We start from the raw sequence: 26,805 nt of genomic DNA, 5'->3' as shown, positions 1-26,805 counted from the left end.
CGGATCTATTCTTATCTATAAACTAAATTATAATCTTAAAATAGAATCACTACTATATATTGATCTAAAATGAATCATGATGAAACTATAGTTTAGAGCATAATCTGGACTATAGCTTGATCTTTACATAGACGGATCTATATAGTTTCCAGTTAATATATTTCTGTATCTAGTCTCTGATATATACTGCTTGGCATTCTCGACTAAAGACTGATTTTCGGTATTTTTCTATCAACATTTTTGGTCGTTCTATAGATCAGCTGTCAACTGATCTATAGACTAATCTGTAGTCACAATATAAACTGATCGCGATAATGAACTGCTTTACAAATAATTGGAAAATATATATTATTAAATATTTTTTATTAAATATAAATTAACAAAAAATATTTTATTTATATCTTAAATGTAATATTTTTTTTAATTTAATTTTTTTAATCTAATTTAAAGTCCTTGTCATTTCGATGTCTGATTATTCTGCTCTTATCCTCTCTGTCTCCCCCTTTCAAATACTTTCATCATATAGTTTTTTTTTATTTTTTGTTTGTTTATGCTTTAAGGACAATGTCGTATATAGTCATTGTTTACTTTGTTAAATGTATAGTATTCTTGTGGTTGGATATTCGATTCGTATGTTAAATTTGTTGATTTTTCTATTTCCATTAAATATAAAAAAATTGTAATTGAGACCCTACATACAACACATGATTATTTCTTTAGAAATCCTTGCAGGGATGTCGCTGTTGTAATGTTTAATTGCTGGCCAGTCAAGGTTGATGTTGTGGAGGATAATGCTGTTGTTGATGATGTGCTAATAGAAGTGTTAGTTACTGGTTGTGTTGCTTGTGCTGATGTTGTTGTTGGTATTGTGCTGGTAGTGTCCTTCACATTATTATGATTCTATTTATTAATATTGAAGGAAATATATAATTTCAAAGAGATAATTCAAATAATTCATTCTCAAACTTACCCAATTCAGTATTCTTTCTTCATTAAAATCTTTTTCGTTTTTTAACAACGATTCTGTTAATTCTTCTACCTGTAGATCATTTACATATATATTTCATCTGCATGTACATAAATTTTCAATATAATATACCTGTTTGTTTCTTATGCCTACTGCTTTCATTAGTTGACTTTCTCGATCTTGAAAATCTTTTTTCATTTCCATAATGGCTTCACAGAAAGGATTCATCTCATTAGGTGCGGTATTATAGATGTCGGTATAGGAGAATTGTTTGCCTTTCTAAAAATTAAAAAAATATATAGCAAAAAATAGCTTATATAAAATAGATAAGTCTAAGGTTGGGACTATGTCTATGTTCGGGCTATGTCGAGACTATTGGTCAGTTTACCGTAGAAACTATAATCTCGACTATAAATAATTAAACAGCATAGCTCATATTCGGGACAATTAAAGGGACAACAGAACTATTAGAACAGTCTATAGTCGATACTATAGAACAGGCTTTGGTCGAGACTATAAAACAGTCTCTAGTACAGACTATAGAAAATCTATAGTGGAGACTATAGAACAGTATATAGTCGGGACTATAGGACTGCTATAGTCGAGACTATAGAACAGTTTATAGTCGAGAATATGGAACAGTTTATATTCGAGACTATAAAACAGTTTATAGTCGAGACTATAGAACAGTTCATAGTCGATACTATAGAACAGTCTATAGTCGAGATTATAGGACAGTATATAGTCGAGACTATAGAATAGTCTATAGTCGAGACTATAAAACAGTCTACAGTCGTGACTATAGAACAGTCTATAGTTGATAATAGTCTATAATCGAGACTATAGAATAGTCTATAGTCGAGACTATAGGACTGTCTACAGTCGTGACTAGAGAACAGTCTAGAGTCGTGACTAGAGAACAGTCTATAGTCGTGACAAGAGAACAGTCTATAGTCGTGACTATTGAAGAGTCTATAGCCAAGACTATAGAATAGTCTATAGTCGAGACTATAGAATAGTCTAATATAGTACTGTTATAGTTGAGACTATAGAACAGTCTATAGTCGATACTATAGAACAATCTATAGTCGAGACTATAGGACAGTATATAGTCTCGACTATAGAATAGTCTATAGTCGAGACTATAGAATAGTCTATAGTCGAGACTATAAAACAGTCTACAGTCGTGACTATAGAACAGTCTATAGTTGAGACTATAGGACAGTCTATAATCGAGACTATAGAATAGTCTATAGTCGAGACTATAGAATAGTCTTTATACTATAGAATAGTCTATAGTCGAGACAATAGAATAGTCTATAGTCGAGACAATAGAATAGTCTATAGTGGAGACTATAGAATAGTCTATAGTTGAGATTATAGAATAGTCTATAGTCGATACTACAGAATAGTCTATAGTCGAGACTATAGAATAATCTATAGACTATAGAATAGTGTATAGTCGAGACTATAGAATAGTCTATAGTCGAGACTATTAGACAGTCTATAGTCGAGACTATAGAATAGTCTATAGTCGAGACCATAGAATAATCTATAGTCGAGACCATAGAATAGTCTATTGTCGAGACTATAGAATAGCCTATAGTCGAGACTATAGAATAGCCTATATTCGAGACTATAGAATAGTCTATAGTCGAGACTATAGAATAGTCTATAGTCGAGACTATAGGACAGTCTATAGTCGAGATTATAGGACAGTCTATAGTCGAGACTATAGGACAGTCTATAGTCGAGACTATAGAATAGTCTATAGTCGAGACTATAGAATAGTCTATAGTCGAGACTATAGAATAGTCTATAGTCGAGACTATAGAATAGTCTATAGTCGAGACTATAGAATAGTCTATAGTCGAGACTATAGAATAGTCTATAGTCGAGACTATAGAATAGTCTATAGTCGAGACTATAGAATAGTCTATAGTTGAGATTATAGAATAGTCTATAGTTGAGATTATAGAATAGTCTATATTCGAGACTATAGAATAGTCTATAGACTATAGAATATTGTATAGTCGAGACTATATAATAGTCTATAGTCCAGACTATAGAATAGCCTATAATGGAGACTATAGAATAGTCTTTAGTCGTGACTATAGAATAGTCTATAGTCGAGACTATAGAATAGTCTATAGTCGAGACTATAGGACAGTCTATAGTCGAGACTAAAAAATAGTCTAAAGTCGAGACCATAGAAAAGTCTATAGTCGAGACCATAGAATAGTCTATAGTCGAGACTATAGAATAGTCTATAGTCGAGACTATAGAATAGTCTATTGTCGAGACTATAGAATAGTCTATAGTCCAGACTATAGGACAGTCTATAGTCGAGAATATAGGACAGTCTATAGTCGAGACTATAGGACAGTCTATAGTCGAGACTATAGAATAGTCTATAGTCGAGACTATAGAATAGTCTATAGTCGAGACTATAGAATAGTCTATAGTCGAGGCTAGAAAAGACTAGAAAATAGTCTATAGTCGAGACTATAGAATAGTCTATAGTCGAGACTATAGAACAGTCTATAGTCGAGACTGTAGAACAGTCTATAGTCGAGACTATAGAACACCCTATAGTCGAGACTATAGAACACTCTATAGTCGAGAATACTTTATAGTTGGATTTTAAGTTCGTTTTTAATAATTAGTTTTTGTCTACATACCAAGCTACACAATAAATCTGCAACTTCCTTTAAAGTCTCGCTATTACGTTGAGAAAATGTTTTCTCCGACTGCAAACTGTTAGACAACTCTGCAATAATGTTAAATATTGTTTTAATCAAATTTAACCCTTAAACAATTACTTAATTCTACATACCATTGTTTTCTAATTCTAGCTTTTGCAACCTTTTTTTTAGGTCACTATTAGTTTCATTTAATTTGCGCAAACGTTTGCGTACGGCCTCTAAAAGTTTGGCATCTTGATTATTTTCACTCTTCGAATGAAATCCGGAATCACAATCGTTGTTACTCTCAATAGAGTCTGATTCCAAGTCAATAAGTTGACTGCGTATAAAGTCTAGTTTACGATAAGCAGCAGCTTTTTCGGATTCCTGTATGATGGTTAAGGGATAGCAAGTTAATATGTGTAAATATTAAAAAATTTTATATATATTACAGATTTTTGAAAAATGTCCATTAAACGTTTACGTTGATTCTCCATTTTCTGTTTATTTAATTCCTTATTCATTTCGAAGAACTCATTCATTTCCTCTTCTAAAACTTTGAGCTTTTGTTGTTCTTCAAATTCTGTATAACTAAGAGAATCGAATTGTGAGCCATTGTCATCGGGGAACTGAAGAAGAAATGTTAAAATTTATTTAGCTAAAACTTCAATTAAAATTTATAAACTCACCCTGGGAGTATCGATTATTTGTGTATTTGCACTGCGAGAACTTTGATCTTCAAAGTTAATAGGAGGCATTGTCAAACTGTTTTCCGCTGAATGATGGGCCGAGAGCTAGATTAGAAGAAGAAAAAAGAAAAAAATATATATTTATCAATTTATTTTAAACAAAAATTAAAATTTTTTTAGTTTGTTTTTTATAAATAATTTTGTTTAAAGAATTTTAAATTTTGAAGTAAATCTCAAATCAAATTATTATCAAAAACATACCTTGTTATTGGCAGTTTTGAGATCATTTCTTAACTCCTTGATAACATCATCTTTTAATTGGATTTTCTGTTGGGCTTTCTGTATCTCATCCTCCATAGATATAACCTGACGTTTAAGCTCTCTCACTTCATCATGTTTCTCGGCCACTTCGTGAGCCAAAGCTTTCATGTTGGCATACAACTGGAATAAGGAATTTGAATCATGAACATTTATTTCAATTCATAATTTTATACCGTTTTCAAAGTTAACCCTAAAATCAAAATTGCCCATAAATTATGTCCCTTTATATCTTTAATAACATGTTTTTTGATTAATATATATTTTTTCGGGAATAAAAGATACCGATATGTGCAATATTACTCTAATCATTTCCTTATTTTTTTTAACAAAACTACTTAAAGAAAAAATATACTATAAAATGCAATTTCATTAGAAGAACGTTTTATTTAAAGTAAAATTACAAAAGAAACGGTCAAAACCTAATTTAAAATAGTCCCTTACGCACCTTGTTTCTTTGCATGACTTCAGCATCATTGCTATTCTGAAATTTTTAGAAGAGAACAACTAATTTAATGTCTAATAAACAAAATTAAACAAAACTCACCTTTGTTGCATCTCCAGTATTGCCTTCAATAGTTAAATTTTCAAAATCGCCCATATCAAATAACTGCGAAGGTGTTATTGTCTCAAATGTAAAACCCTGCAGATCCCAACTATTATAATTTCGAGCATTTTTAATATATTTCAGTAGCGTATCTATGTCTTTGCGACATTTCATTAACTCATTACCCTGACTGTGACGACAATTGCTATTGACTTTTCTCTGTACCAGTTCCAGCTGTTCGGCTACTTCTGTTTCTAATGCTTCCATATTCACGATAAAGGATTCGTTAATTTTCGTCAACATTTCAACCCATTCTTGGTAGGTGATAATTTTTAACTGAAAAGGCAGGAATATTTATTAGTTATATGAATTATCTGTCTGTCTGTGTATCTATCTATCTATCTATCTATCTATCTATCTATCTATCTATCTATCTATCTATCTATCTATCTATCTATCTATCTATCTATCTATCTATCTATCTATCTATCTATCTATCTATCTATCTATCTATCTATCTATCTATCTATCTATCTATCTATCTATCTATCTATCTATCTATCTATCTATCTATCTATCTATCTATCTATCTATCTATCTATCTATCTATCTATCTATCTATCTATTTATCTATCTAATATTATTACTCCAAAATAAACTTACATCTTTATCTCCCCAAACATTGGCATCGATGTCCTCTATCCTCTTCGAATATATACTATTTAAATGGCTGTAATTTAATTTAGCCGAATCGCCTATGCAAACATCTGAACCCGATCTATATTTCTGATGCAGCTCCCCGTAGCCAAGCAACGGATTCTCCGACAATGATGTATTATTTTGAACATAAGTACAATGTGAATTAGTCGATATTGAATGCGGTTGTTCAACGGTGGGACACTTTACATTCTGTAAAGTACTAGAAGCACTGGGCGTAAAGTTGCTGTGGCTAGCATTAGGATATTTTAACGATTGTGTGGGATATAGAGAAGCCGATGAGGTATATATATTATTATGTTGTTGTTGTTGTTCCGCTTTCATTGTATTATCGAAATTCCATTGTTGTTGCGATGGTGATTTTGGTGATATATTTGGCGAAGGGGTTTTAATGGGATACCCAGAGGTCCTAATCGACGCATACGAATTTGTGGGAGTATTTGAGTGAGTACTGTGAAAAGAGGCATTTGATTCTTGTTTCAAATCGGAAAGTAGTCCCACCATAGGCTTTTTACTATGTCTTTCGTAATAAGATTTCACCTCTACTAGAGGTGGTTCTGGCGGTGGTGCTTGTTCTTTATTGGGTGTAGGAGAATCGGAGCGTAAATTCATACCCATACTTTCGGGAGTTAGAACGAATCTAGGATTAAATGATGTTCGCACAGGCACCTGTTGATTGGTATTTTCTGGAGATTTTGTCGAAGGGGTAGCAGAGGTTTCATTAGTATTATGTTGCATATTTTGAGATTTATAGGAGATTCCGAGTTAATTGCCTTCAAAATTTACAATACAAAAATATATTAGTAAGATTTAAGATATTTTACGAATATAATTATTTAATTTTTTTTATTTTTTAGATTTTTTGTTATAAATTTTTAAGGTTTTTAATTGTCAAAAGAAATTGTCAAGGCGAAACATTTAAAAAATGAAAAGTCATAAATGTTCTAAAAACTAAAATAAATTCGAGTTTCCAACTGAAATTGTTTCTGAGTTCTAGGGTTTTCAAATAATAATAATTGATTTGTAAATAGCTTTGAAATTAACATTCTAATTAAATCTCTTTATTGAAAATCAAAGTTATTCAATTTTTTACGCAGCAATCAAGAAAATTCACTCCGATTACTGGAACACGTTTGGGTTATTTAAATTTTATTGTTGAACATTAACATTTTTGGACGATATCAAGATTAAAGAAAGCACGTTCTCTAATTTGATCACCTAAAGATCCTCTTAAACATTCACCGTATATATCTACATATTTGTTTTTTTTCTTTGCAATAAACAATCTTTTTTGATTTCCAGCTGGGTTTCCAATGAAAGATTTCATTTAAAGTTGTTGCGTTATTGTGACATATTTTTATTAGCTTTTTATTTCTATTCATTTAAAGGTCAAGCAATCTTTTCAATCATGATTTTTTCTATACAGAAAACATCGTAGAAAACTACACGTTTCATTTATTTGAATCAAATTTGCAAAAAATACAAAAAAAGAAAAAAGTAGTATTCATGTTGTATGTCGTTTCAGTTTGTTTTCTAAAATGAATTACAGAAAAAACGGGTACAAGCTCAACAGAATTTATTAAAGATTTAACAGAGCTTTTAAAGAGTGATTGGTTGTTTCAGAAATAAATATTTAAATTGATTTTGACGCCAGGTTTACTATCCTCTTCACATTGGTTTACATAATTATTATATTAATATTAGAGTGCGGGCCTTCGGCGGATTAGTAGTTAGTATGCTAGTCTGGTGGTACTGGGTCCGACTTCCGCAAAAGACAATGTATTTAAAGAAATACGCAAGAGGACCATGTGTAGATTTTATGTAAATTGTATACTTTCACTAACTAACTAACATAATTACTTACTTACTAACTAACTAACTAACTAACTAACTAACTAACTAACTAACTAACAGATTAACTAACTAACTAACTAACTAACTGACTAACTAACTAACTAACTAACTAACTAACTAACTAACTAACTAACTAACTAACTAACTAACTAACTAACTAACTAACTTACTTACTAACTAACTAACTAACTAACTAACTAACTAACTTACTTACTAACTGACTAACTAACTAACTAGCTAACTTACTTACTTACTTACTTACTTACTTACTTACTTACTTACTAACTAACTAACTAACTAACTAACTAACTAACTAACTAACTTACTTACTTACTTACTTACTTACTTACTTACATACTTACTTACTTACTTACTTACTTACTTACTTACTTACTTACTTACTTACTTACTTACTTACTTACTTACTTACTTACTTACTTACTTACTTACTTACTTACTTACTTACTTACTTACTTACTTACTTACTTACTTACTTACTTACTTACTTACTTACTTACTTACTTACTTACTTACTTACTTACTTACTTACTTACTTACTTACTTACTTACTTACTTACTTACTTACTTACTTACTTACTTACTTACTTACTTACTTACTTACTTACTTACTAACTGACTGACTGACTGACTAACAAACTAACTTACTAACTAACTAACTATCTAACTAACTAACTATCTAACTAACTATCTAACTACCTAACTACCTAACGAACTAACTAACAAACTAACAAACTAACAAACTAACAAACTAACAAACTAACAAACTAACAAACTAACAAACTAACAAACTAACAAACTAACAAACTAACAAACTAACAAACTAACAAACTAACAAACTAACAAACTAACAAACTAACAAACTAACAAACTAACAAACTAACAAACTAACAAACTAACAAACTAACAAACTAACAAACTAACAAACTAACAAACTAACAAACTAACAAACTAACAAACTAACAAACTAACAAACTAACAAACTAACAAACTAACAAACTAACAAACTAAAAAACTAACAAACTAACAAACTAACAAACTAACAAACTAACAAACTAACAAACTAACAAACTAACAAACTAACAAACTAACAAACTAACAAACTAACAAACTAACAAACTAACAAACTAACAAACTAACAAACTAACAAACTAACAAACTAACAAACTAACAAACTAACAAACTAACAAACTAACTAACTAACTACCTAACTAACTTACGTTGACATTATATTAATATCGGACCTAATCGTTCTGAAGAGGCTCCAGTTGTGAAATTATGTCACATTAGATAGAACTGTCGTTCTGTCGGACGGTATTGAATTCGTTAAGTTAACTTCCTAAGGATGACCTTCCAAATTAATTTGCGAACTCTAGATGCTAGTGTTGTCAGTAGTATATTTTGGATTGCGGGTTGTCGGCGGAAATCCTTTTACTATTCTCCATTTAGATCCATTATCAATACAAGCAAAAATTTATTGATATCAACTAACAGACTAAGCACAAGTCATAGCGTTCAACATCGAGACAGTTTTGAATAGAAATCATATTACCAACTAAAACCTGGATCGGTTAATAATTGACCATAGTTCGCATATAAGATCAATTAGACAATCATTATTTATTAATAAATAACCATATTGCGACAAAAATTAACATGAATATGTCATTTACATAAGCAAATTATTTAACGTGATTTTTTCCGGATCGGTCCATAATTGGTCATGGCAATGATATAAAGTCCACTTTAGAAAATCATCTAATCCTTAAAAACTCTTAAATAAACAATGATAATCGGTATAAATTCTATATGAAGAAGAATTTGGTTCATACTTGACAAAAGCTTGATTAAAAGCTATATATTGGTCCTATACCCATCTTAAAGTATACCAATCGGCTTAGAATCAATTTCTGAGTTTAGCTATGTCCGTCCGTCTCTCTGTCTGTCTGTCCGTGCATGTAAACCTTGTAATAAAACTAGAGGTCGCAATTTTAAAGATAATTCATGGTATATGATATTCTATTGCCCCAGAGACGAAGCCTGTTGAAAATGGTTAAGATCGGTCCATTTTTTCAACTGGTCCCCATACAATTGTATCCCCGAAAAGGGCTTGTAAACATTTAAATCAAACTACAGGTCGCAATTTTGGAGATAATTCAATGAAATTTGGCACATGATCTTCTATTGTACCGTAGATGAAAATGGTTAACATCGGTTCATTATTTCACCAACCCCATACTGAACCCCCGAATAGAGCTTGTAATTCTTGTAATGAAACTACAGGTCGCAATTTTAGAGTTAATTTAATGAAATTTTGGCAAATGATCTTTTACTTTTATGGTACGTTGACGAAGCTTATTGAAAATAGTTAACATCGGTCCATTTTTTCACCTAGGCCCCATGCAACTGAACTCGCCAAATAGGGCTTTTAAGTTGATAATTATGTTTAATATACTCGTATCTCGACAAAAAGCTACAAAACCAAGTTCTATATTAGCCTTGATGACCCTGATGAATTATATAATTATATGGCCTCATTTGACCCTTGCCTCTATAAAAAGCCGCCTTCAAAATTTTACTTAAATATCCACAGTCTTAATAAACAATTAATTGGCTTGTGTACATAAATCTGATGCAAGGTACAATTCAACTTAAACGCTTTATTATGAAAACTAAATCACATTTTATTCGTATACATGTGTAGGGTATTATATGGTCGGTCTCGCTCGATTATAACTTCTTACTTGTTTCTAACTTGTTTTAGTTATGATTTTTAAAAGTTTTTATAGAAATAATTTCAATATTTGACTGTCAAAATGAAAATGTGAAAGTTTAATGCGCAAACCAAAGACTTCACACCTTTAGGTCTCTGGCTAAACGTGAAATATTATTGAGCTTCAGTTTACGCATTTGCCAACAACACACGAGTAGTAAAGTATCATTCACCAATTTAAACAGCAGCAATAACAACAACTACAACAACTTTAACTGAAATAAAATAATGGTTGCTTGGATCGTCGTTTACGGTTATTTGCAATTGCTGCTGTTTGTTATTGTTGTTGTTGCTGCTGCTGTTAAAGCAGTAATAGTTGTTGTTGTTATTGTCGGCAATAATAACAAACAAACAAATAAATGTTTTGTATCTGCAGCTGTTTAATTTTTCATTCAATATTTATTTACAGAATTTGTTTTTATACAAATTGTGTGGCTTTTTTGGGTTTTCGTTTGGTTTGTTTTATTATTGTTGTTGTTATTGCCGTTCTTGTTAATATTATTATTGTTGTTATTTTTGGACTTTCATTTGTAAAAAAAAATTACTTTGTTTTGACGTCACTTGTTTACAATTCCAAATAGTATTAGTTGGTTATTTGTTGCTCTCGTTGTTCTTATTATTGTATGTCTTCGATTTTAATATTTATTTAATATTTTTTACTATTTTTGTTGTTTTTGTTCTTAAAGCTTATTTAAGAGAGATTGTGTTTATTTCGTTATTTTTGTTTTTATTTTAAAACCGTTTATTGTTTGCGACCACGACACGTTCGTTTTCAAGCTAAAGTGAGACTGTCTCAGTGAAATAAATGAAAAAAAAAACTGATCCGTTCCAATGTTGAGGTGAAATACTCCCAATTCTCTCAATGTCTACAACAACCAATATTTATTGTTTATAGATACATATGTATGTATGTATGTATGTATGTATGTATGTATGTATGTATGTATGTATGTATGTATGATTTCTGAATTCGTATTTTTTTCGCTTTTTGTTTTGTGTTACGAAGTTGTTTTTGCTGTTTTTATCAGTTCTTTAAGAAAATTACACACAATTTGTTTTTGTTGTTCTTTGGTTGCATTAATCGTACAATGTGTTGTATGAGCAATTAATACTCAATATTCAACTTTCAATGCAAGTGAGAGGGAACAAATAATGAGATGGTTTTTGTAATATTGAACACTTAGCTGTTATATTCGGACATGCTCAACCACATGACACCCTTCATCAGCTTTGAATACGCAAACATATGTATATGTACATACACATGTATTTTTAAATGTCTTTTGAAGGGAACTGATAATTTTGCACCGAAACTCCTAAAATGTAGTATATTTCCTATTTATTTAAAGAGAATTCTATTAAACTTACTTACTAACCAATGTTTAGGTATAAATACCAGCAATTTCGATATGTTTTCTCTATTACGAACTTTAAGTTGTAGTAATTTGTAGTGTGTTTTTGTATTGCCTCGATCAATCATTATGTCGCTTGGCTTTTGAAGAAATAATTTAAAATTTACTCTTTTATAAGACTAAACGTGCTATAGATATTCAAAGTAGATCCCGTACTGGCTAATTCAATGTCGTAATAGTCTCAGTCTCAATTAGTTATTGGCAGGCTGGACTAGGAACTATAATATTAACAAGGGAAAGGTCTATCCTATTGACTAGGACTAGCTGACAATAGATAATGGACTATTAATGTATTTAGTATAGAAAGCTGTATGTGGACTAGTAAGTATGTGACGGACTAGTCTATTGAATAGCATTGACGCTACAGAAGTCTCTGAACTTTGAATTTATTAGCGGAAAATTTGCAATATAAAGTAATATTTTGAAGAGATGGAAGTGTGCTTTATATGAGAGCTATGGGCAATTATGAACCGTTCGTGCATGTGCTGGTATCAAAGTAATAACTTGTATAGTAAGTAAGTAAGTAAGTTAGTTAGTTAGTTAGTTAGTTAGTTTGTTTGTTTGTTTGTTAGTCAGTCAGTCAGTTAGTTAGTTAGTTAGTTAGTTAGTTAATTAGTTAGTTAGTTAGTTAGTTAGTTAGTTAGTTAGTTAGATAGATAGATAGATAGATAGATAGATAGATAGTTAGTTAGATAGATAGATAGATAGATAGATAGATAGACAGACAGACAGACAGACAGACAGACAGACAGACAGACAGATAGATAGATAGTTAGTTAGTTAGTTATTTAGTTGGTTAGTTAGTTAGTTAGTTAGTTAGGTAGTTAGTTAGTTAGTTAGTTAGTTAGTTAGTTAGTTAGTTAGTTAGTTAGTTAGTTAGTTAGTTAGTTAGTTAGTAAGTAAGTAAGTAAGTTAGTTAGTTAGTTAGTTAGTTAGTTAGTTATTTAGTTGGTTAGTTAGTTAGTTAGTTAGTTAGTTAGTTAGTTAGTTAGTTAGTTATTGAGTTAGTTAGGAAGTTAGTTAGTTAGTCAGTCAGTTAGTTAGTTAGTTAGTTAGGAAGTTAGTTAGTTAGTTAGATATTTAGTTGGTTATTTAGTTGGTTATTTAGTTAGTTAGTTAGTTAATTAGTTAGTTAGTTAGTTAGTTAGTTAGTTAGTTAGTTAGTTAGTTAGTTAGTTAGTTAGTTAGTTAGTTAGTTAGTTAGTTAGTTAGTTAGTTAGTTAGTTAGTTAGTTAGTTAGTTAGTTAGTTAGTTAGTTAGTTAGTTAGCTATTTAGTTAGTTAGATATTTAGTTGGTTAGTTAGTTAGTTAGTTAGTTAGTTAGTTAGTTAGTTAGTTAGTTAGTTAGTTAGTTAGTTAGTTAGTTAGTTAGTTAGTTAGTTAGTTAATTAGTTAGTTATTAACATATTTTTTAACGGTTATGTCTACAAAATTGATTTTCGATTTTAAATTTCTTTCCCTTAAGTTAACACTGTGGATTAAGTATCAATATAAATAACTTACTTGTATGCAAATACGATTTTAGGTTTATAATTATTAACTTTATTTTAAACGCTGTTCAATGTCAAAAATGTTATTCGTTTATGCACTATAGACCTCGAATATGCAAAACATATTGTTATTGAACTTGATCTTACATGTGTTATCAAATTAAACATTCAATTAGAAAGGATATAGACATTTGAGGCAATTAGTTCGGCAAACTATAAAAGAAAGAGATATTTCATAAACTAATTCAGAATTGAATTCTTTGGAAAAGAAACTTGTTTGGCATACTTACTGATTCTCTTTCCAGTTCAGGCAGTGATTGATTTCTTTCGACAAGAGAGATGTAGCTTTGCAATTAATAAACGATTGCTGAATATTTAATCATCCATTCCAGGGACAGTTAAATTCCGTATCATATATATATGACCAATGATTGACGGTATGAAAATCTGAACTCTCATATACCGAAGTTTCACATAAAAATCCTCCAAGTCGATCTTCTTTATCGGGGTATAAACGATTTAAGTAATATACGGTCTCCAACAATCAAAACGATGCTTAAGGGAAAAACGACAACACATAGTTGCCACTGTCAACATGTAACAGGCGCAGTTCAACGATGTAAGTACTAGTGATACAAGTACATGTAAGACTTAAAACTGCCGATAACTGGCCATCTATTATCATTTTTATTAAAAAATAATGACGATAAGCTGTTTACCAACAAAGACCTAAATAAAGACTGCTATTTGGAAATTTCTGTGAGTCGGTCGTAAGAAAATTTCTACGATTTATTCAAATATTTTACTTAAAACTAAATAAAGAAACATTTGGTTTTGTTTTTTGTAAAACAGTAATTTATACCGAATTTAAAAATACATACAAATTTGTACGTGAAAACAACTGAAAAAATCATTAATTATTAATGATTTGGTTAAAGCATCTGAAAATATTTTAATTATAAAAGCAAAATCATATGTTTTTACACAACTCCATAGTTATAAAGGAAACATATAAAAATAATACAGACCAAAAAAAGTTTGTTTGAAATATCGTATACTAAAATTTGGAAACCACAGTTTTTGTTTATAATTGAGACATTAAAATTTATGTTATTTTAACCTAAAGCTTGAACCATGCTTCCCAAAGTAATGGTTCAATCCCGTCTAATCTTTAGAGATCAACAATTTATTTAATGAGAGCAAGTGGAGTTTAAGTATAAGTCGTTACGCGGGAAATTTACATGCTTTCTTTTTGAGAAATGATGTAATTTTATTCAACGTTTTGGCTTAAGACTAGACTATAGATCAGACTATAGACATGACTATAAACTTGGCTATAGAATTGTCATAGACTACACTATAGACTTGATTAAAGTATAGACTAGACCTTAGATTTGATTATAGACCAGACTATAGACTAAACTATAGTCTAGACTACTTACTATTGACTAGACTAGAATAGACTATTGGCTATGGACTAGGCTATAGACTAGACTATAGACTAGGCTATAGACTAGACTATAGACTAGACCATAGACTAGACTATAAACTAGACTATAGACTAGACTATAGACTAGACTATAGACTAGACTATAGACTAGACTATAGACTAGACTATAGACTAGACTATAGACTAGACTATAGACTAGACTATAGACTAGACTATAGACTAGACTATATACTGGACTATAGACCAGACTGCAGAATAAACTATAGACTAGACTATTGACTAGACTATAGACTAGACTAATAACTAGACTATAGACTAGACTAAACTACAGAAAAGACATTATACTTGATATACTCAATTAATCTAGAACACTGCCAATGGACTACAAACACTACAAATCTCTATGCTTTCTCTCACAACCTATTTGACTAGTTCCAACAAAATATACTGCATAATTTTGGGACATCCCATGAATGCCGGACCTGAAATATATATCACGAAGAAGACAAAAGTTTAAACCTTTGTTATAAAGTCAACAGATTGTTTGTTATATCTTGAAAACCCAATGTGATGAAGATATTCTGATATTCAGGACTTTATGTTCTAAAAAGAGAACTTTTAAAAATTGTACCTTAGAAATTGTTCAATGCTAATGTTAGTTAAGTGTATAAATATTAAAAAATAAAATTTTAAATAATTACTTTTAAATAAAGCCTTTTAAAAGAAACACAACAAAAAATGATCTTTGCCATTCTATTACAAATAACTCTGTCCGTATTCATTTTCAAAATCAATAAAATCAATGCCCTTGGCCAATTCTATACAACAGTCGAAAATAAGCAATATTATGTGGACCAAGAAAAAGAGGTAAGTTTGAAAATAATTTGCTTATATTTCTTTCAAAGAATACTTCAAACATATATTAATCATTCCAGTATACGTTGGATAATAGTATAATAGAGTGTTTTAAACTGAACATGTCATTGATCACAATTGGCACCATCAAGGAGGAGGAGGCAATAAATAAACTGTTATTAAATAAAACAAATTTTCCAGATGTACCGCAATTATGGATTGGTGGCCTTATAATACCAGGAACACGTACTGCCATTTGGATTCATACAGGTAGACTATTCGAAAGCTGGTATCGTGGAAATCCAGATTATACATTTAATTGTATTTTTATTGGCTATAAATCTAAAACTCAATGGACTGATGGTACTTGTACGAATAAACGTGGATTCATATGTGAATATCCGAGCGAGTTAAAACTACAAGAAGATCATGAAAAGCTTAAAGAGGAATTTCAAATACAAATGGAAAAAATCGTACATTTACAGGATGAATTAAATAAAGAAAAACAATTATCCGTAACTCTTAAGCAACAGTTAGAAGCTAAGACAACTCAAGAGGCTGACAATCCAGCCTTAGAATCACCAAGCTCACAACAAGAACCAGCTCAATCATTACCAACTGCTGAGGCGAATTCACTGGAAGTGCCAAATAATGAAACGCAGGAATATCGATCACAATTTTTATTTTCACACGTTTATAATGCATTTTTTATGCCTAACATAAATTAAAGTTAAAATTTTTGTTTAAATAAATTAAAAATTAATTGTAATGAATATTCGTTCACTTGAAAGAAATAACATTTATTTAAAATTAGTGTTCTTTGATTGATTAATTTGTTCGCAGCTCTTCAACAAGACTTTGAAAGAAATAAGATTTAAAATATTTAAATCGTTATCATGTTGGTTGACAAAGTGATATACGTTGGTATCCATAAACCCTATTCAATTCAAAATATATCAAATCATTTGGTTACAAATAATATATTCTATAGTCTAGTATATAGTATTCTCTAATCTATAGCAAACACTTTTCTAGAGTCTAGTCTATAGTATACTCTAGAATATAGTATATAATTCAGTATATACTCTATTCTAGAGTATAGTCTAGTCTGGACTACTCTATAAACAAAATCTCCGGAACGACAAATAAATCTTCATATGAAAGCCCTTAGCACTTAAGTTACAAGACCTTAATAGTGCTCCGTCATGAACCTTGCAGACTTTTAATAGTCTCCATCAGGGTATAAACGTTACGAACACTAAATGGTATATACTAGCGTATAAACACTTATTACTAATACATAGATTACGACACATTAATATACAACCGTACAACACAGATTGTGAATTGGACATATATAACGTTCGATAACAATAATCTTGCCACTTTTAAAATTAACGGTTCAAATTCAAAACATCTGAAGAATAATTTTTAATGTAAATATCTTAACTAAAATAATAAAAGCAGCTGTTCTTTAAAAAATTAATTGTCATAAAAACAAGATTAAAAAAACACAGGACAACAAAATTTTAAAAAAATGACAGACTATAGACTTGACTTTAGATTAGACTATAGACTAGACTTTAGATTATACTATAGACTAGACTATAGAGTACAATATAGACTTGATTATAAACTAGACTATTGATTATACAATGCACTAGACAATAAACTTGGCTACACTATTAACTACAGAGTAGACTTTATACTGCTAAAATCTAGACTACATAGACTGTATACATGATTATAGACTAGACTACAGACTATAATATTGACCAGACTAGACAAGAATCGGAGAAGTTTTCCATCAACTATAGACCAGACAATATACTAGACTAAAGCTTATATTGTAGACTAGAATATAGAATAGACTATTGATTAGGCTATAGAATAGATTATAGACTAAATTACAGACTAAACTATAGATTAGATTATTACTAGACTAGACTATAGGCTAGACTGTAGAACAGACTATAGCCTAGACAATAAACTAGACTATATACTATACTATAGAATACACTATAGACTATAACTTAGACTACAGACTAAAATGTTGACTAGACTATAATCAATACTACAGACTAGAATACTGACTAAACTATGAACTAAAATAAAGACTAAACTGTAGACTTAGCTAAAAACTACACTATATACTAAGCTATTGACTTGACTGACGACAAAACTGGACTTTAGATTATACTAGACTATGGAATAGACTGTAGGCAAGACTATAGACTAGACTACAGACAAGAATATTGATTAGACGAGACTACGGACTAGACTATTGATTATACTCTGGACTAGACTTTAGAACATTGACTAGACTATATACCATTATAGTGACTAGACAAAAACTAGACTATATTTAAGACTATGGAGTAGAATATAGACCTGTCTTTAGAGTAGACTTTTGACTAGAAAATATACTAGAGTTTAAATTAACTATAAGAAAGACTGTTAAAAACTAGACTAGTCGACATACTATACTATAGAATGGACTACACACTAGACTACAGACAAGATTATAGAATAGACTTGTAGGAGTTTTCCCTAGATTATAGACTAGACAATATACTAGACTAGAGACTATATTATAGACTAGGCTATAAAATAGACTATAGAATAGAATATAGATTAGACTGTTGAATATACTATAGACTATATTACATACTAAACTATAGTCTAGAATAGATTAAAGACTAGGCTGTAGACAAGATTATGGACTGAACTATAGACTAGACTGTAGAATAGACTATAGAATAGACTTTAGACTAGACTTAAACTAGACTTAATAATAGACTATAGATTAGACAATAGATTAGAATGTTAACTATAGACAACAGACTAGAATACAGACTAGACTTTATGCTAAATTATAGACTAAACTAATAACTAGACTACTGACTAGACTATAAACTAAAGTATAGTCTAGACTGTGGACTAAGCTAAAGGCTAGACTATAGAAAAAATATAGACTGTAGACTAAGCTATTGACTTGATTAAAACAAGACTAATGACTAGACTATAGACTAGACTATAGACTAGACTATTGAATAGATTATAGACCAGACTATAGACTAGACTATAGACTAGATTATAGACTAAAGAACATACTATAGAATAAAGTAGACTGAAGATTAGTTGATATACTAAACTATAGACTGAAGTAAACTTAAGACTAGACTATGGACTAGATATAAACTATACTATAGACTTGACTATAGAATATACTTTAGGATGGACTGTAGACTAGACTATAGTCTATAATACAGACAAGACTATAGTCTATACTATAGACTGCACTATGGACTGGACTATCGACTATAGTATAGTCGACTATAAATTGTGGTCGAGAGCATTAAACTGTACTATACACTAGATCATGAACTTGATTATATAGTATACTATAGGCTAGACTAGGTTACGGATTACTCTATAACAAGACTAAAAAAAAAGAAAATAAAACTGAATTTAAATGTTTATTAAAAAGTCGACAGATTTGACTTTCGGATTGCAAAAAAGGGACACTATCAGGCCAATTCTGAATAATAAACTTGGTGGGAGTTTGTTACTGCTGCCATAACTAAAGCACACAAACTCCTGGAAAATAATAGTTTATTATTGGACTGAAACTGATGCTTTTGGCTTTATGCTCAACACTTGTTGGTTGGTGTAATTGGAAAATACATTTGTATGATTTTGGTTCATTATTTTAACTGCATTTACATTTGTAAATTAAAAATTCTATTATTTTTGTACCCTATAAATAGGTTCATGTCATTAATAAACGTGTGTATAAATAATCACAATAGAATTTAAAATAATTAGTTTTGAATAAAGTTTTGTAAAAGAAACACAATGAAAATGCACCAGTACGATTTTCTTTGTCAAATAACTGTAATCGTATTCATTTTTAAAATCATTGAAATCAAGGCCGTTGGCCAATTTTATACAACAATTGAAAATAAACAATATTATGTGGACATAGATAAAAGGGTATGTTGAGAGTAGATTAATTATTTAATTTATTATTATTATTTTATTATTAATTATTACAGTATTCCTTCGATAATAGTATATTAGAATGTTTAAAAATGAACATGACATTGATAGCAATTGATTCCATGCAAGAGGAGGAGGCAATAAGAAAACTTTTATTAAATACAAATAATTTTGTAACTGTACCGAAGTTATGGATTGGTGGCATAATCGTACCAGGAACACGTACCGCCGTTTGGATTTCAACTGGCAAACTATTCGATAATTGGTATCGTGGTACTCCAGATTATGATTATCCCTGTATATTAGTTGGTTGGGATTATAAAACTCAATGGACAGATTATGCTTGTATGAGTAGATATGGATTTATATGCGAACATCCTAACGAGAAAATATTACTGGAAGAACAGAAAAAGCTTAAAGATGAATTACAAATAGAAATCGAAAAGAACAGTAATTTACAAAATGAACTATATAAAGAGAAAGAATTATCTGAAAATCTTAAGCAACAGTTAGATATTAAGGCATTTGAAGAAGGACACAATCAAGAGTTGGAATTATCGAACTTACCACCGGAATTCGTTGATCCTCTGGAAAATGCTGTACCGGAATCATGTGAAGTGCCTAATAATCAGCCGCTAGTATTCCCACAACAATATCTATTTTCACACATACAAAATGCCTATTTTATGCCAAATAGATATTAAATTTTACATTTTTATTTTCTAACTTATATAAACGATTAATTATAATAAATATTTCAAACATTTAAGAGTAACATTAACATTTATTTAGAATGTTCGCCATACAAATTTGTTACATTTTAATTGTGAATTCCTAAACCCGTCCATCCATCACAAGTTGACAGTCGTATGGCGAGGTCGACCATATCGAACCCTACATCTGTTACAAAACAGAATGTGATTTAGTTTTCATAATAGAGCATTTGAGTTGAATTGTTCCTTGCCTCAGATATACATACTTAAGCTATTTATTGTTGAAGAAAATTGTGGATATTTAAGTCAAATTTAAAAGGGGGCTTGGGTCAAATAAGGCCTTATAATTATTAAATTCATGAAGATCATTAAGTCTAGCATACGACTTGGTTTTGCTGCTTTTTGTGGATACGTTAATTAAACTTAATTATGAACTTAAAAGCCCTATTCGGCGAGTTTAGTTGTATGTGGGCTAGGTGAAATAATGGGCCGATTTTAACCATTTTCCATAAGCTTCGTCTCCTGTACCATAGAAGATAATCATTGAATTATCACCAAAATTTCGACCTGTAGTTTGATTACAAGGTTTACAAGCCCTATTCGAATGTTCAGATGTATGGGGGCTAGGTGAAGTAATGGACTGATGCTAACCATTCTCAATAGGCTTGTCTCCATAGAAGATCATGTGCTAAATTTCATTGAATTATTTCCAAAATTGCGACCTGTAGTACAAGCCCTACTCGAGGGTTAAGTTGTATGGGGACTAGGTGAAATAATGGATCAATGTTTACTTTAGAAGATCATGTGCCAAATTTCATTAAAATTTCTCTAAAATTGCGACCTGTAATTTGATTACACGTTTTACAACCCCTATTCGGGGGTTTAGTCAGGTGAAATAATGGACCGATCTTAATCATATTCAATAAGCTTCGTCCATGGGACAAGAATGTCGAGAGTTTTAACGTGAGCACTTGACTTGACGGCCTTATCTCACGGTGGTCTTTTTCATTCACTGGGTAGAATTGAGAACGGTCTACCCTTTGTTCTTCAATGAAGAACGCATTTTGGCATTTTTTGTACATTGGTTCTGACCGGTCCATGCACAAAGTACTTGTGCTGGAGTACTCGAGCTATCTAATCTCTTGACCATTAGATGGCCTCTGTTGATTCGGCAACAGCACCTAGAGACGTAACCGGTAGACCGAAGTACGATCATCAATAAGCCGTGGACATTGTTCTTACTCACAGGGACATACTGTGGTAATTCTTATATGAACAGAGTAAACTCTGAACGTATCTGGACAAGGAAGGAAAAATTCAATGGTTTCAAATGCTTTTATCCATCATCATTCAACCCAGCACACATTTCATTTATACGACACATTCATAAGAGAAAATCGTACGACACATTCATTAGGTAGACGGCTGGGGTGAGGCCCGCCGTACATCACGTTCATCCCGTACCATATACAATTAATACCAACTCATTTCCAACGCTTAGTCCCACAGTAACTCAAGTGTGGGGCATCTGTAGATTTCGGTAACAGCATCGAACTTATCCCGAAATAATGCATCAGTCTTTTAACCGCCACTTACTTTCTCCGCGAATTTGGGTTTAAACCACAGCCACTGCGAGGAACGAAGGAACCTCAACCTCAACCAACTGACCAACCAGGACATAGTTCTGCGGGCAACTGGCCACCCGTAGCACCAGATTATGCGGTGCTCTGGTCTGACCTCTGACAATCTATGCAAGGACTAAGCCTAGCAGTAGACTGTAACCAGTCCCAGTCAGACTGGAGGTATTGGCTACCTCTTTATACCCCGGAATTTCAATAACACCAAGGCGGAGGTCTCGCCAAGGTAACATGATCCGAGGGAACGGCAGCTTCCCTGGGAAAATGTTCATGTACGAAATTTCATAGAATTATCTTCAAAATGCGATCTGTAGTTTGATTACCAGGTTTAAATGGACGGACGGACATAGCTAAATCGACTCAGAAAGTAATTCTAAGCCGATTGTTATAGTTAAAGATGGTTATAGGACCAATATTATTGTGCGTTACAAACATCAGCATAAACCCAATATAATAGGATTTAATATAGGGTAAAAAAAGTGAAACAGCTGTTTCCATCTTAATTTGTTCTTGTGTTTAATGTGATCGTATAAAGGGACCATTATTCTTTATTTTAAAGCAGATTGAGAAAAATTTTTCCAAATAAAACATTAACTAGATAATAAATTACATTAATTTTGTTGTTTTATTATAGTTGTTGTTCATTTGTTTTTTTATTATTATTATTTCTTTTATTAATAATTATTAAATTTGTTAATTTTATACTTATATATATTAAAAAGAAACGTATGTTTTTTTTATTTTAAATTAGAAAAAAAATAAAATTCTAACTCAACCCAATAAACAGAATTTATTCGTTTACAAACTTTTTATTTTCAGTTTTATTCAGGGAATAAAGAAATTTCCCAAAAAAAAAAAAAATATTCAAAACAATTAAGAAAATAAACTATTTATTTAGTGTAAATACTTAAATCATTATTTTTTTTTAATTTAAGCATTTTCCTCGTTTTGTCCTCTGTTTTATATAATTTCTTAAAAATTACTATTTTATTAAAGTATTTTTTTCAGTGTTTTTTTCTATTTGTCTTTATATATAGATTATTATTTATTAATTATTACAATTGAGTAAAACCTTAAAGATCATGTTTTGTTATAATGTATTTTTAAGATTTTTAAAAATCACTGTAAAATTTACAAATGAATTTATTAGTTACTTTTGTGTGTGTGGGGAGGGAGGGCTTTAAAATGGTCTGTGGGGAGCTAAGGAAGGAGAATGTTAGGGAAAAGTTAAGGGCTAAAGGAGTTTAAAAAAATGTTTACTTTTCTTTATATTCAAATCTTGAGAATAATTGAGAATAGAGGGATTAAGAACAATTAGTGAGATTTCAAAATGCAATTGAAATTTCCATTAAAAACCAAATCGTAGGACCAACAATGACACATAACGATCAAATTTAAAAACGTTGAAACAAATTGTAGCGTTCTATAACGATCAAATTTAAATTCTGTTTCTGATTCTGGACGACATGGAATGCCGCAAGCTAAACCCTTTAATTTATTTTGAAAAACAAAAACAAACAAAATTTATTGTTCGTTTTAATTGATCCCAGTTGTATATATTTTTATGAATGGGAAAATGTCTTTACATCAACGTATACGTAACATTATTTAATTAGATATTATGCATACGTAATGTTGTAGATAACAGTAAAAAAGACGAAAGAAATTTGGTTTTAAAGCAAGATGTTTATTAGTCTATATATAGTCAAGTCTAGAGTCAAGACTATAGTCAAGTATAAAGTTTAATCTATAGTCAAGTCTATAGGCTAGTCTAGCATATAGTCTAGTATATAGTCTAGTCTACAGTCTAGTTTATACTCTAGTCGATAGTCTAGCTTTTAGTGTAGTCCATAGTCTAGTCTATAGGCTATTCTAGCATATAGTCTAGTATATAGTCTAGTCTATACACTAGTCGATAGTCTATAGTCTAGCTTTTAGTGTAGTCCATAGTCTAGTCTATAGTCTAGTATAAAGTCTAGTATATAGTCTAATATACAGTCTAGAATATAGTATATTCAATTGTCTAGTCTATACTCTAGTCTAGGTTATAGTCTATCCTATAGTATAGTCTATATTCTAGTCTTTAGTCTAGTTTATAGTCTAGCCTATAGTCAATTCTATAATCTAGTCTATAGTCTAGTCTATAGTCTAGTCTATAGACTAGTTTATAGTATAGTCCACAGTCTAGTCTATAGTCTTGTGTATAGTCTAGTCGATAGTCTGGTCTAAAGTCTGGTCTATAGTCTAGCTTATCACCTAGTCTATAGTCTAATTTATAGTCTACTCTATAGTCTAGTCTTTAGTGTAGTATATAGTCTAGTCTATAGTCAAGTCTACAGTCTAGTCATAGTCTAGTCTATAGTCTAGTATATAGTCAATTCTATAGTCTAGTCTATAGTCTAGTATATATTGTTGTGTATAGTCTAGTCGATAGGCGGACTATCGACTAGACTATACACAACAATATATACTAGACTATAGACTAGACTATAGAATTGATATTATATAGTCTTATTTATATTCTACTCTATAGTCTAATCTTTAGTGTAGTATATAGTCTAGTCTAGAGTCTGGTTTATAGTCAAGTTAATAGTTTAGTCTATAAAGACTTTTCAATAGGTTAGTCTATAGCGATTGAGATTCTATTAAAATCCAATTCAAATTCAAAATCTTTGAACCATCGTTAGGCCTAATTGTAGCGTTCGATAACGATCAAACGTTCATTCAAATTCTTCTGAAATTGTGAGCGACGTAAGCTGGACTCTGTAATTCGTTTCAGAAACCAAACTAAATTTAGTTTTCGAACTGAATCACAGAATAGCCAGTGCAGTTCGAAATCAAAATATAGAATCAAAACATGCAAAATAGAGAAAATTTCGATTCAATTTGTAAAAGTCTCTAGAAAGTAGAGCGATATACACAATCGATAAACCTGAAAATAAGAAATAAATTAGTTTAGAAACCGTTAAATTAGGATTTAATTGGTTTATTCTAAATCTTTGGACCATCATTAAGTCAAATTGTAGCGTTCTATTACGATCAAATGTTTATTTATGTTGTTTTAAGATTTCCAACGACATTGAATGCTGTAAGCTATATCCTGTAATTCGTTTCAAAAACCAATATTTACAATATTTACTTTTCAAATCAAATTACTGAAAATAGATAATCTAAGCAACGATTATCAAAAAGTATTTCAACCGAAATACTCATTCGTAAAGAATTTCTTTTTCGTTTAAATAATTCTCTATTTAGATCATAGCTACGTTTTTGTAGATCGTTGTTTAAATGGCGTCAAGTCGAATCAAAGTAACGAAATGATGCAAAACGAGGAAAAATTCTATTAGAATTGTAATGAATTTCTCTAGGAATGGAAGGGCCTCTTATATGGGGTCTAAGTGAAAAGATAAAACCCATTTTCAACTCCAGATAGACAGACATGACTATATTGTCGTAGAATTTTTTGGATTTTTTTTAACAAATTTTCTATTTGAGGAAATTTTTGATAAAAATATTTTTTTTAAGGGGAATTTTTAATAAAATTTCTTTTTGAGAAAAAATTTTGATACATTTTTATTTTATAACAAGTTTTATATAAATTTCCTTTTTTTAAGGAAATTTTTGATAAATTTACTATTTGAGAGAAGTTTTTGATAAACTTTTTTTTAAGGGAAATTTTCGATAAAATTCCTATTTAAAGGGAAATTTACAATAAATCCTATTTCAAGGAAATTAAAATCTGTTGAAAATTTTCGACAATATTTAAAAAATTTTCGAAAAATATTATAATTTAAAGAAATTTTCCAATTATAGAAAATTTTCTATAATTTCCCGTTTTATAGTAAATTTTCGATAAATTTCCGATTTATAAGGAATTTTCGATAATTTTATCGTTTTATAGAAAATTTTCGATAAATTTTCCATTTATAAGAAATTTTTGATAAATTTCCCATTTATAGAAAATTTTCGATAAATTTCCTATTTATAAAAAATTTTCAATAAATTTCTCATTTATAGTAAATTTTCGATAAATATCCCATTTATAAGAAATTTTCAATATATTTACCGTTATATAGAAAATTTTCGATAAAATTTCCATTTATAAGAAATTTTCGATAAATTTCCCATTTATAGACAATTTTCGATAAATTTCCCATTTATAAGAAATTTTCAATATATTTACCGTTATATAGAAAATTTTCCATAAATTTCCCATTTATAGAAAATTTTCGATAAATTTCCCATTTATAAGAAATTTTCCATAAATTTCCCATTTATAGGAAATTTTCCATAAATTTTCCAGTTATAGAAAATTTTTGATAAATTTCCCAATTATAGAAAATTTTCTATAAATTTCACGTTTATAGACAATTTTCGATAAATTTCCCATTCATAAAAAAATTTTCAAACAATTTCTCATTTATAAGATATTTTTGATAAATTTCTCATTTATAGAAAATTTTCGATAATTTGTTTTTTAAAGGAAATTTTTGATAAATTTATGGTTTTATAGGAAATTTTCGGTAAATTTCCCATATAAAAAATTTCAATTTATTTTTAAGGAAATTTTCGATAAATTTCAAGTTTCAAGCGTTGTTATCGATAAATTTCCCATTTATAGGAAATTGTCGATGAATTACCCGTTTTATGGATAATATCGATAACTTTCTAATTTATAT

At 30.1% G+C, this 26,805-nt stretch overlaps 3 protein-coding genes across 9 annotated transcripts in view; 2 read left to right on the top strand and 1 right to left on the bottom strand.

Moving 5' to 3' along the window:
* LOC111685830 (paramyosin) overlaps window positions 1–11,348 on the bottom strand; it is a 30,192-nt gene extending 18,844 nt beyond the window's left edge. For all 4 annotated transcript variants that reach the window (XR_006941253.1, XR_006941255.1, XM_046953674.1 and 1 more), the window contains exons 1-11: window positions 11,113–11,348; window positions 5,869–6,695; window positions 5,206–5,541; window positions 5,107–5,142; window positions 4,602–4,781; window positions 4,341–4,445; window positions 4,104–4,280; window positions 3,804–4,038; window positions 3,649–3,737; window positions 1,100–1,246; window positions 971–1,039 (exon numbers count right to left, since the gene is read on the bottom strand). Coding sequence is in view for 2 of the 4 variants with exons in the window: in XM_046953674.1 (XP_046809630.1) it covers window positions 971–1,039; window positions 1,100–1,246; window positions 3,649–3,737; window positions 3,804–4,038; window positions 4,104–4,280; window positions 4,341–4,445; window positions 4,602–4,781; window positions 5,107–5,142; window positions 5,206–5,541; window positions 5,869–6,660 (2,166 nt within the window). In the remaining 2 variants the exon portion in view is untranslated. The remainder of the gene's footprint in view (window positions 1–970; window positions 1,040–1,099; window positions 1,247–3,648; window positions 3,738–3,803; window positions 4,039–4,103; window positions 4,281–4,340; window positions 4,446–4,601; window positions 4,782–5,106; window positions 5,143–5,205; window positions 5,542–5,868; window positions 6,696–11,112) is intronic.
* Window positions 11,349–12,081: 733 nt separating this feature from the next.
* LOC111685828 (macrophage mannose receptor 1-like) lies at window positions 12,082–16,528 on the top strand. 4 transcript variants are annotated; one of them, XM_046956532.1, is made up of 4 exons: window positions 12,082–12,300; window positions 13,862–14,088; window positions 15,749–15,786; window positions 15,855–16,528. In XM_046956532.1, the coding sequence occupies exons 2-4, from the start codon at window positions 14,022–14,024 to the stop codon at window positions 16,500–16,502; spliced, it is 753 nt and encodes a 250-aa protein (XP_046812488.1). In that variant the 5' UTR covers window positions 12,082–12,300; window positions 13,862–14,021; the 3' UTR covers window positions 16,503–16,528. The 4 variants fall into 4 exon arrangements, with proteins under 4 accessions (XP_046812488.1, XP_046812489.1, XP_046812487.1 ...); XM_046956533.1 differs by lacking the exon at window positions 15,749–15,786 and having other exon boundaries at window positions 15,976–16,528; XM_046956531.1 differs by lacking the exon at window positions 12,082–12,300 and having other exon boundaries at window positions 14,030–14,088; window positions 15,633–15,786.
* Window positions 16,529–19,597: 3,069 nt separating this feature from the next.
* Window positions 19,598–20,480, top strand: LOC111685832. The gene is made up of 2 exons (XM_023448113.2): window positions 19,598–19,770; window positions 19,833–20,480. Exons 1-2 carry the CDS (start codon window positions 19,633–19,635, stop codon window positions 20,478–20,480), a joined length of 786 nt encoding a protein of 261 aa, XP_023303881.2. The 5' UTR covers window positions 19,598–19,632.
* Window positions 20,481–26,805: the final 6,325 nt, after the last annotated feature.

Source organism: Lucilia cuprina, chromosome 2, assembly GCF_022045245.1.
Source record: "Lucilia cuprina isolate Lc7/37 chromosome 2, ASM2204524v1, whole genome shotgun sequence".
In the NCBI taxonomy this organism is placed as follows: domain Eukaryota; kingdom Metazoa; phylum Arthropoda; class Insecta; order Diptera; family Calliphoridae; genus Lucilia; species Lucilia cuprina.
Note: the sequence above shows the minus strand (reverse complement) of the source record. Positions and strands in the feature narration are given on the sequence as shown.